This window comes from Castanea sativa, chromosome 3 (assembly GCF_040712315.1).
Source record: "Castanea sativa cultivar Marrone di Chiusa Pesio chromosome 3, ASM4071231v1".
Classification (NCBI taxonomy): Eukaryota; Viridiplantae; Streptophyta; class Magnoliopsida; order Fagales; family Fagaceae; genus Castanea; species Castanea sativa.
Genome location: NC_134015.1, coordinates 52,395,040 through 52,407,075, shown reverse-complemented (window position 1 = coordinate 52,407,075; position 12,036 = coordinate 52,395,040). Strand labels below are relative to the sequence as shown.

Sequence of the window (12,036 nt, the reverse complement as noted above, 5' to 3'; positions counted from 1 at the left end):
GACTTCATGGGGGGATTCAACTACATTAATATGGTGTTGCTGAGAGTAGAAATCACTTGTCTTTTGAGTGCCCTTTACAAGGACATTTTAAAAGGAAATCATGGGGTCCTGTCTTGTTAGTAATCCAAAATTATGTTGGTTAGAGGTTGAAAAATGGTACATAAGACTTCAAAGGTCTTAGTTTCAAAGCAATTTTTCTACAAATTAGTTTTGGTGAGAGGTTGAGGAATGGGCCATAAGACATCTTTGCTGATTAGCTAGTATGTGAGTCTGGTTTGTTTGTTCTAGTTGGTAGACCTGCTATTGCAATCAGCCAATGAGGTTTTTTTTTTTTTCCTTTTATTTTAGCATGTGAGCTTGTAATTGTTTGTTCTTTTATAGTGTTACTAGATTATATATACAAGAGGATCATCAAAAAATAATTTTGCTAGTAATTTCACACAGGAGTTATATGCTTTTTGGTCAATCTAATTGGTAGCAATCATAATGCATTCGAGCATAAAGGAAATGTAAGGATAAGAAAATAGTGGGGATAGCTTTGTGCACAGAGAAAAGATTCTCAGCATAAACATCAGTCATCACATCGAAAAAGCATAGGAATCGTTTGGGAACATTTAGAATCTACTGTTAACTTTTTGCACTTAAAGATCTCTTCCTTTTACTGCATATGAGTAATAAGTTTTTGTCTATTTATTTTAGCCTTGATAGCTTTGTGTGATAAAAATTAGATTTTTTTTATTTATTTAACCTATTTTCTTATAAAAAATATAATTAAACTATGAGTTTTTAAGGGTTGAACTATTTTCTTATAATTCTACCTTTTCAGTCAAAAAAAAAAAAAAAGGGTTGAACTCCAAATTCCCAAGGAAAAAACCCTTTTGCTGTAGTCAATTACCCCAATGATATGAAGAGCTTAAATATTTTTAGAGCAGCAAAACATAAGTCATGATTGACTTCACGTAGGGCATTTGAGTTAACCTTATATATAAACATATATGATATATCCTCATCATTAGAAGATGACAAGAGGAAGTGTACATGATATCTTTTTCTGATTAGTAAAGTAGATATGACATTGCAAATTGCAAATTGCCAATGAGAGTTTGGGATCTCTCTCTTGTTGAATTTGTTTGCAAGGACAAAAAAAAAATGGCAAAGTGGAGTAGAGAGGCCCCATCATTCCACCATTTTGGTGTCATTTTAAAAGAGAGGAATGGGTGGAACAGTATCATTCTGCACTCTATGTTCCTCCTAAACATGAAATGAACCAAGGATTTTCTTTATTGGTTGGAGTGAAGTCATACTCTTACCTCTACTTTATCAAAGATTCAAGTGGAAAGGATGTGAATGATTGTTAGATAACAAATTTCTTTTGCTACTATTCTATTCTTTTATAAACTTACAAACCTACAAACCATCATAAAAAGAGAACACCCAATTTTTAAAATTTTATTCCCCATTTTAATTTATTGGCTATTGGTTTCTCTTCAATATATTCTCTACTATACTTCAAGAATGGTTAGAGAGACAATTTTCTTCACAAAATTTTTAAAAATTATATTGTGATTGAAACAATATCACTTTCACATAATTTCACACTTACCCAATTTTTAAGTTTTTATTATATTTCCGTCAAAACGTACAATTTCAATGGTGACTTTGGAGAACGTGCATAAACTCAAATGTCTCAAATTCTATCATATTATGATTAATCGGGCTTTCGAGATGCCTTATAGACAAATAGCGGAATAATCTTTACATAATTTTTTTCTTTTGAAAAAAAAAATACAATTTCAATGGTTATAAAAAAGAATTATGAAAAATTATTTAGACCCATCTTTAATTGGGCCAAGCCTTTAGACCCAAAAATTTTCATCTTAAGTTTGGAATTTGGACACAGTTGTAGTCATTAGCTTATAGCCCAACCCAAGCTAGTATTAGTTTTTTCTTTCTCTTTTTGAGAGAGCAGTACTAGTTTAAACCAGAGAGTGGTAAATGCCGCCAATTTAGAAGCAATTCATGAATGATTAATGACTATGAAGCGCGAAATAGCAAAGCTAGTTTCTGATGGGTTCTTCAAAGAGGCCATTTCCTTATATTCTCAATGCCACTCAGCCTCATTCCCTCCTAACAAATTCACCTTCCCTCCACTCCTCAAAGCCTGTGCCAAGCTCAAATCACTTCCACAGGGCCAAATCCTCCATACCCATCTCATCAAAACCGGTTTTTCTTCACATGTTTACGCAGCCACTTCTCTCACTGATATGTACATGAAGCTGCATCTCTTACATGATGCACTCAAAGTGTTCGACGAAATGCCTGACAGAAACCCGACTTCATTCAATGCTGTAATTTCGGGGTTTTTGCAAAATGGGTATTCCAGAGAAGCATTCTCGGTGTTCAAACAAGTGGGGTTTGGAACTTTCAGGCCAAATTCGGATACTATATCTTGTTTCTTTTCGGCATGTGAAAGTGTTCAACATGGCATGGAAATGCATTGCTTGGCGATAAAGTTGGGGGTTGAGACACAGGTTTATGTTGCAACCTCAATTGTGACTATGTATTCAAATTACGAAGAGTTGGTTTCAGCTACAAAGGTGTTTGAGGGAACACGTAATAAGAGTGTAGTAAGCTATAATGCTTTTATTTCGGGGTTTTTGCAGAATGGTGCTCCGCGGTTGGTTTTGGATGTGTTTAAGGGCATGAGGGAATGTTCAGTTGAAGTACCGAATTCAGTTACTTTTGTTTTGGTTCTTTCTGCATGTGCTAGTCTTCGGTATCTTCGATTTGGTAGGCAAGTTCATGGACTCATCATGAAAACTGCAAAAGAATTCAATGCAACACTGGCAACTGCGTTGGTAGACATGTATTCCAAGTGTGGCTGTTGGCATTTAGCATTTGATGCATTCAAAGAGCTTGATGGAATCAGGAACTTAATAACATGGAATTCGATGATTTGTGGTATGATGTTGAATGCCCAGAGTGAGAATGCTGTTGAGCTGTTTGAACAGTTAGAATGTGAAGGATTGGTACCTGATTCAGCAACATGGAATTCAATGATTAGTGGGTTTTCACAACTAGGGAAAGGAGTTGAAGCTATTAAGTACTTCAAAAGAATGCTATCTGCTGGCATAGTCCCAAGTTTAAAGTCTATCACAAGCCTTTTACCAGCCTGTTCGGATTTGTCTGCTCTGCAGTGTGGAAAACAGATTCATGGGCATACAATTAGAACTGATATTAGTAGTGATGAGTTCATAGCCACTGCACTCATTGACATGTATATGAAATGTGGATATCATGATTTGGCACGAAGAATTTTTGGTCAGTTTGATAGAAAGCCTGATGATCCTGCATTCTGGAATGCAATGATATCTGGTTTTGGAAGAAATGGACAGAACGAATCTGCATTTGAAATATTTGACTGGATGCAAGAAGAAAAGGTACAACCAAATGCAGCAACTTTTATTAGCGTGTTATCTGTATGTGGTCACACCGGTCAGGTCGACAAAGGATGGCAAGTTTTTAGAATGATGAGTAAAGATTATGGCTTGAAACCAAAACCAGAGCACATTGGTTGTATGGTTGACCTTTTGGGTCGATCTGGGAGGTTGGGTGAAGCTCAAGAACTAATACAAGAATTATCACAGCCTTCTGCTTCTGTTTTTGCTTCTTTGCTTGGTGCTTGTAAGTATCATTTAGATTCTGAAGTTGGGGAAGAAATGGCTATGAAGCTTGCAGAATTAGAGCCAGAAAATCCAACTCCTTTGGTGATCCTGTCCAATATATATGCTGAATCTGGAAGATGGGGGGATGTCGAAAGGATTAGGGGGATAATGAACAACAAAGGAATAAGAAAACTCCCTGGCTCTAGCTTAATAGGAGAAATATGAAAGTACATATTCAGTACTGATTGAACAGACAGTAAATTGTTCTCCGGCCCAAAACCGGAATTCATTACATATCTGTGCTTACATACATTTTAAGGATTTCCAGACCTGAAGCATCACTGATTCAATATTTCCTTCACTGCAAACCCAAGGTGGTTATCAAAATGGTTAGGTGGCTCATAAATGAAGCAAGAAATCACATCTCTAAGCGTAATGACGCCAATAACTTCATCGTCCTCCCCAGCTACCACATAAATCCTGTGAACTGACTTCAAAGCAAGACTCTGGATCACACTAGCAAGAGTCGAATCAAGTTTGCATGTAATTGGTGGGATGACTTTTCCAGTCTCTTGGGAGGCAATGGTTTGCATGAAATCCATCACAGTCAGCTTCCTGGATGAAAGGCATATAAAACTTAGTCACAGCATCAAGAGTAACATCAAACCTTTTTAAGTAGACAGTGCAAGAGCCACATGAAGATAAAGATGAATTTTTGTTCCTTCATAACAGTTCCCACTTTCTAAGTGCCTTGTAGTACTTTGCAGACTTCATTTGAAATGGTAAGTCCCACTTATAAGTTGTAAGTGTAATTAATTTATATTGAATTTATATTCCAACCTTTGCATGCTTTCTAAAGTTAGAACTTACCCAGTAATTTCTTTCTAGCTCCTTAAAAATAAATTTTGTACTATTGAATTTAAGTTTGAGAATTACCATTTTCATATTGAGTTTATTCACATCTTAGCCATCTTACCATATTTCATCTCTTAAAAACCTTCAAACATATGTGGTAAAAAACAACAACAGAAAAACAAAGAAATTTGAAGTTATAAACTTTTTTTTTTTTAAACTTGAACTTTAAGGTTGAAAAATTGATATAATTGAAAAAAGAAACTAACCTATGTGGTCAAAAGTGAAAAAACTAACTTCTTGTTAGAATAATTAAAAAACAGGGCTACATGCTAAAAATTGGACCAAACTGTTATATAAAGTTAATTACAATTTGGTTATTTTTATAAAATTTGCTACAAAAATGTAATTATATATATATATATATATTTTAAATCAAACTAAAATTAGTTGCAAGTGGTTTGATTATGTTCTCAAATTGAATGAATAATTTTTTTGAATTTCAATGTGCAGAGTAGAGCTGGAGCACAGGCAGAAACTAAATTTTGACTTTTCCCTACCTAAAATTGGAGAAAAGCTCAGATTTCAGTAGCAAGTATCCGATGTCCTTTATGCTAACGTTCCCAACAATCTTCTTCTTTGGTCCCTCTACAACTGGAAGACCACCAATTTGGTTATCTCTCATTCGCTTGAAAGCCTCCAGAATCAACTCATCGCCCTGGATGCTAATAACCTGGCCAAGAAGACAGAAGTACATTTTGAATATCTGAATTTCGGTAATCAGCTTGAAGAATACTCATGTAACAAAACACACCTTACCTCAGCAGGGGACATGAAAGGAAGCCCTAATTCAGAAATAGGCTGCATAGCAATGAGGTCAAACCAGTCCCTTCCATTACAACTCTCAAGACCCTGAACAACGGCAGATTGAGTAATGTAGTTCTTAATGTCAGGCTTGCCTTCTTCAATTACAGGTACATTCCTTAGTCTATATTTTGAAAGTAGCAGTAAGACACTCAACATAGAACACTCTGTTGAAACTGGGAGGAAAGGAGCCCAACGGTAGGATTTGAGTATCGACCTCACCTGAAACAAAAAAATTATATGAAATATCATTTCTAATTTTCTTATGGCTAGGAAATGGATGAGGGGTATCACTGATCCACATTCGATATTTCACTTGCTTATCAATCAGAGCACTTTACAGTAAAATACACAAAGCTTGCTCATCATTTGGTTGAGAAATGGAGAATCAAGATTAATTGTCCAAATAAACTGAATAAATAAGGTACCAGAGGCAACATGGCCTCTACAAGTAATACTCTTGGCAAAGTTGGGCTTACAGTGGTTGATTTGAAGGGTTCATCTTCCAGTATAACTTTGTAAAAATCCTCGCCCAATTTATCAGCAGCTGTGGCACCATCTTTTCCCATCCCTTTATCTACAGCCACACCACCAGCCACAGCAGCACCAACTGCAGCAGCTGCTAGCCCTGCAACAGCAACAGGCCCAGTCGCACCCAATGCTATTGCTCCAAGAGCACCAACTGCTCCTGCACCAACTCCAGCAGCTGTTGCTGTACTAGCTGATAGAGCAACAGCGGCAAGTTCTGCACTCTCCAGCACCCACAGAATGATAGCTGAGTAATCTATGATTCCTAGGTACCTGTCTCTCCAATCTGAAGAATTTTCTGTATCTGGGTTTCTCACAGGAGCAGACAAAATGTTGCATTCAGATAAAATCTTCAAAGCATCAGCAACGGAAGTGTCTGCTAATATTTCTATCACTGCAATAAGAAATGTTCAAAACTGTCATTAGTGACTCAGATATGCTTCATTTCTTTTCATTCTAACTGCATGAACCCATTTTCAAGGGAAAATTGGCTGGGTATATGAACCATACTGTAAAAGCATTCACCTTTGCCACCAGGAACTTGTGGGAATGATGAAACTGGAATGTTTGCAAATGCAGCTGTCAAAGTCTCTTGCAACGATTGTGGTAATTTCTTCCTTGACTGGATCTTCTCAAAATAAGCATCATAGCTTGAAAGTTTGGAATTATCTTTGATCATTTCCTCATGTGCCATACCTACACCAAAAGGCACCAATGGGAGTTTGCCAATATTCCCAATGTCTTCCTTTTAGTAACATAATCATAGGATTACTTATCAAAAGAAAAAATCATAGTATTAGTTTAACAGGAAATATTTTGATCGTCCTATTTGAAACTCATTGAGGTTGCGTTTAGATTCGAGGATTTAAAATCAAGGAATATATAGAACAATTATTAATATAAATTGTTCAATATAAATTTAACAATACATGATGATTTGTGCTTTGGGGAGTTTGCTGAAAAAAAAAAAAACTTGTGATATAATGGATTTGAAATGACATATTGCATCTAGTCTTTTTCAATTCAACAAATCCCTTCATGAATTTCATCGCTAGGGAAAAAAATCATACCCTTTTATACTCTATTCAAGTCATTTAAACTAAAGATTGTAAATCCAAATCATTGTCTTTAAATTCCTTTACCCAAAAGGAATCATAATCTAATTTCGGTTAATGACTTATCCATTGAATAGGGTGCTCTCTATTAATTTTAAATCTTCATGGACATGACATTTTTTTCCCTAAATAGGAACTGAAGTGCACTGCCAGATTATAACCAGTTGCTAGATATAGCACTCTGCATCATATAAAAACAACATTATTTTATCATATCATTACGTCTGTGTTCCTAAGATGTATGTTAACCTATACAATGTTCATGATCTAGCAAGAGATTTAATAACTTCAAATATCCATATCTATATCCCAAATATGACACACTGTTTTGAGGAAATAAACTCGAAGCTTAAAACAAAAAATGAATAATTTGAAATCAAAGGGAGATCTATAATAATGAAAATGTTAAAAAATGTTTGGGTGTGACATACCTGACAAAATCTGTGTTCAGAGATTAGATTTGGGTTTGCTAAGGGAAAGGCTCTGTGTTCATTTCCTCAAAATCTTGTTAATTAAGTGTGTTGGTTCCATTGGCATGTTGTGGACACATGGCAGGGTTGTGGCCCAACACGTGTAAGTAGTGAAAATGGTTTAGCCTCCAAGTGTGGCAGTTTCTATAATAGTTTACGAGGTTTCTCCTAAAAAGTCCTTCTCTGTGTTCCACGGCATGAACTACAAGTTTTTGTTTTTGATTTTGTTTTGTTTTTTTTTTTTTTTAATTTCATTAACACTAACCTCTGATTACACGCTCACGCGTGTGCTCAAAAACTCTTCTATTTTTTTGGGTAAAAATTTAATAATTTGCAACAATTATAATTTGAAATTACTACATTTTTTGATAAAGGTTTATTTTTTGTGTTTCTTTTACACAATTTGATACTTATCCAAATCGAACTGCTTGTATTCTAAATTCAGTGCGTTCTACTGTAATAGTAATTAAAGAAAAGCACCGTACTATTGTAATCAAAGAAAAGCAATGAGTAAGCTTTAACCCACAAACGCATATTAAAAACAAAAGATAATCTTAAGAAAATAAAGAAATGAAGAAGACCCAAATAAAGTCCAAACAATTAGAAGGCCGCTGATTTCTTATAAAAAATAGAAAAAAGTAATGCACATTGACATACCTGTTGAACCGGAACAATTATAACTGCAGTTTTGTTCTTGTAAGTAAGGTTTTATCTTTTTTCGATTTTGAATTTAGAAAAGATGATGATGATAGTGTAGAAAAAAAGAACATAAAACTGAGAGGAATTGAAGAAGAAATAAATTGAAGAAGTTGAATAACTAATGTGATAGATGTCCTATTTTGTAGGCAATGTTTTACATGAGAGTTAGAGATTATTTTTAGCATATTATCCTTAAGTTTTATCTCTACTTTTTAGTATATTTTTTTTCTTCAAAATCAAAACAAGGAGATTTGAAGGGGAAAAAAAAAAATCAAACATGAGATGAGATTAAGGAGCAAGGGAAACCAGGTATTAAAAAAACTTTTTAGGGGTATTTTGAAACAAAAAAAAGCAAAAACAAAATTATAAAGGAAATAAGGAAAAAGAGTTAAATCATTATAAAGGAAATAAGGAAAAAAAAAAAAAAAAAGTGAAAACGTGGATGTTATCCTTAAGTTTTATCTATACTTTTTAGTATATTTATCAAAAGATTCAAAACAAAGAGATTTGAGGAAAAAAAAAACCAGACGTTAGATGAGATTAAGGAGCAAGGTAAACCGGATATTCAAAAAATAAAAAGTTAAGTCTTTTTTTTTTTTTTTATAATGCAACAAAATAAAAGTTAAGTCTTGATAAAGGAAACAAAGAAGTAAAAACATGGAGTAATGCTTATTTTGAAAATCAATTGGAGTTAAACATTGCTTATTTTGTAGGCAAGGTTATTTGTGGGAGTTAAAAATGTATTTTTACTATATTATCCTCAAGCTTTATCTTTACTAAATTTAAGCTGTAGGGGTATTTTGAAACAAAAAAAAATGTTCAATTCAAATAGGAGAAATCCCTTAAATAGTAGTATAGATATTTTGAGGTTTGGGCTAATGATAACGAGGTGTAAGATATTTCAAACAGACAAATTTAGTTTCTGAAGCCGACTTAGTCCCTAAACAATAGTTAGTAAAATACAGTATGCGTTTGATACTGTAAATATACGTGCGGGTTTAATTCGGCATCTTTTTTAAAATTACGTTTAAAAAAATTTGCATAAAAATACAAAAACGGAGAAAGAACACTACATGTATAATACGAGTATATTACATTTATTTTTTTTTAAATTAGTAACAAAAATACAGAAACATATACCTATACTTTTTAAAGATAAATACAATAACTTTTGTATCATGACCTTTATCCCTTGCCAAGTGTGATTTAATCCTTAGAACATCCCAACAAAATTAATTTTTTTTAGAATGATATATATATATATATATATATATATATAAAAGCTTTTGTCTTTATTGACCTCTCCAGAGCTTGCCACATCATTATTATTTTTTTAAATAAAATTTTTTTTGTTTATTTCAAACTTAACAATAAGTGAAACTCTATCTTTCTAACAAGTTTAACTTAAATTCAAACTCATCATTATCATTTTTTTAAACAAAATTATTTTTGTTTAGTCCAAACTTAACAAAAAGTGAAACTCTATCTCTTTAACCAGTTCAACTTTAACTCAAACTCAAACGTTAATAATTTATCTCCAAGTTTGCGAGGTTACACATTTTTTGTAAGTCATTGCACGTTCAAGCTATGACTTCTTCATCAAATTGTAACACAAATTGAAATCATACAAGAGCAAATCATGCAATGGTGTAGTTTCTTAATCAATTTTAGATTTTATAAAATTATTTTAGTCTACCTTACAAATAGATAGGTTCCCATGTATAACACAAATTAGTGACTAGTTTTACTATATAGATCTAACAAAGTAATGTCATAATCCACACACTCATATCTTTGTTTCTAAAATTTAAAAAAAAAAAAAACACTCATATCTTTTTCTTTTTCTTTTTAATTTCTTAAAAACTAAAACACACTTCTATTATTTCATTGTTAAAGTGACATTAATTACATTCATTGACACATTAACTTGTGCACTTTTTTTGCTAAAATTTGTAATAATTTAAAAAAAAATTAAGAACTTAACAATGGTTATTTTGTAAGCTTCTATTTTTATTTTTGGGTTTACAGTTTTAATAAAATAGATACATTATTAACCATTTTTTTTAGAATCAAATAAATATATTAAAAGTTTGATTGGAATAGAATTCTAAAAGTGTTTTTTTAAAACCGAAACTGAACTTTCAAGCCAAACCATTATTGATTTACATGAAATTGTAATCCAATTGAGGAAAAAAACTGTGTCAAACCAGTAAGTCAGTAACCACTAACTATGGCTTGAAGAGTTTAATAATATTTTATAGAATAAATTCCATGGGATTTGTGATAATACCAATTAAGTCCCACACATTCTAAAACCTACCAATTTAGTCCACAAAAGACAATTTTGTCCCTAACTTTCTTTCTCTCTCTCTCATCTATCTTCGTTTCTCTCTTCTCTCTCTCTCTCTCTCTCTCTCTCTCTCTCAAAACCCACCGCCCAACAAACCCATATCACCCACAGCCACTAGAAAAACCACTGACCACCACAAATTGAGAAACCCTAATATCTTCAAGGTTTTCAACTTATATTTCTCTTTTCAAACATTTTCTGAGAATCCAAACATAGACCCAAGAAAGGCAGACATTTATTTTATTTGATAAGTCCAAATTAACGAAGTCTGAGCTTGAAAGCCTTTTAGCTAACGCTTATCTTGTTTGAAACAGAGCAGCAGGAAAACCAGACACATGCATTAAGAACAAAATGAAAGAGTAAAAGCATATAATTTTATCCAACCAAAGTTGAAGACAATGAAATAGAATAATAGAAAACCTCAAGAGCTGACAAGGCGTCCCAACGAGAGATGGGTTCGAGGGCGTTATCGTGGATTAGGTTTTGGCGGAAAAGAGAGCTTTTTGAGGTTGGAGAGTGTCCCAATCCGAGAGTCCAAGTTAGACAAACGATTCGCAGTAAGACTCAGGGGCAACTCGACTGACTCGAGATCGTGGAGCTGGAAGTTGGTGAGGCCGAGGACTGTGGAGGAAGAATCATCCTCCTCTGCCACAGGATCCCAACCCGCTGGTGATATGGGTTTGTTAGGCGATGGGTTTTGAGAGAGAGATCTAAGAGAGAGAGAGAAAGAGAAGAGAGAAGGGGAGAGGACAGAATAGAGAAAGAGAAGGAAAGTTTGGGACAAAATTGTCTTTTGAGGACTAAATTGGTAGGTTTTAGAATACGTTGGACCTAATTAGTATTATCACAATCCTCAGGGGAGATTTGTAGAATTTACCCTATTTTATATATCGTGTTTGACTTTTGATGCCAATCGTTTTCATTTTAAGAAAGTTATTTTTTAACAAGCTATGGCTTGTTTGGTGTATATATTTAAAAATTGAAAATTGTTATTTGAAAATATTTGTGAAAATACGTATGGGTGAAAAAATATGTGAAAATGTATGTAATGTTGTTTAAAAATTGAAAGTGGTTGTTTGAAAACACCAACCAAACACCCCTATATCTTTTATCAAACAGTACTAAACAAGCCGATTTATTCTTGTTCCATTACGTGTATCTTACGTGTAAAAAAACTTTTTTTTGATACTAACTAGTAACTAGGCTAAACATTCTTAAGATTGTTAGTCAATTTTTTTCTTTAATTGTCTTATGAATTAAGTTGGGTTTAAGGACTAAATTAGTTAGTTTTGAAATATCTTAAATTTTGTTGGCATTAGAACACTGTTATCAATTATGTCAAATACTAAATATTTGACATTTGACACACCAAACACCATTATTCAAGCCTCTTGAGGTGTTCCAAATGTGTCAACTGTAGCATGTTGCAAATTTTTTTATTACTTGTTTATTCACCGAACTTTCTCTCTCATATATTCACTTAGGTACTCTCT

General features: G+C 33.3%; 2 protein-coding genes across 2 annotated transcripts; one reads left to right on the top strand and one right to left on the bottom strand.

Moving 5' to 3' along the window:
* Window positions 1–1,735: 1,735 nt before the first annotated feature.
* On the top strand, window positions 1,736–4,282 carry LOC142629295 (pentatricopeptide repeat-containing protein At2g02750). The gene has a single exon (XM_075803256.1). It carries the CDS (start codon window positions 2,031–2,033, stop codon window positions 3,888–3,890), a length of 1,860 nt encoding a protein of 619 aa, XP_075659371.1. The 5' UTR covers window positions 1,736–2,030; the 3' UTR covers window positions 3,891–4,282.
* LOC142629296 (SNF1-related protein kinase regulatory subunit gamma-1-like) lies at window positions 3,850–11,331 on the bottom strand. The gene is made up of 6 exons (XM_075803257.1): window positions 10,964–11,331; window positions 6,435–6,605; window positions 5,861–6,303; window positions 5,337–5,603; window positions 5,078–5,250; window positions 3,850–4,280 (listed from the first exon to the last, which is right to left on the bottom strand). Exons 2-6 carry the CDS (start codon window positions 6,601–6,603, stop codon window positions 4,004–4,006), a joined length of 1,329 nt encoding a protein of 442 aa, XP_075659372.1. The 5' UTR covers window positions 6,604–6,605; window positions 10,964–11,331; the 3' UTR covers window positions 3,850–4,003.
* Window positions 11,332–12,036: the final 705 nt, after the last annotated feature.

Coding starts and splice junctions, on each gene's coding strand:
- LOC142629295 (XM_075803256.1), top strand. CDS start 2,031: ATGACTATGAAGCGCGAAATAGCAAAGCTAGTTTCTGATGGGTTCTTC.
- LOC142629296 (XM_075803257.1), bottom strand. CDS start 6,603: ATGGCACATGAGGAAATGATCAAAGATAATTCCAAACTTTCAAGCTAT. Junction 5,604..5,860: donor AACCCTTCAAATCAACCACT/GTAAGCCCAACT, acceptor TTTTTGTTTCAG/GTGAGGTCGATACTCAAATC. Junction 4,281..5,077: donor GAGCTTTTCTCCAATTTTAG/GTAGGGAAAAGT, acceptor CCTTTCATCCAG/GAAGCTGACTGTGATGGATT.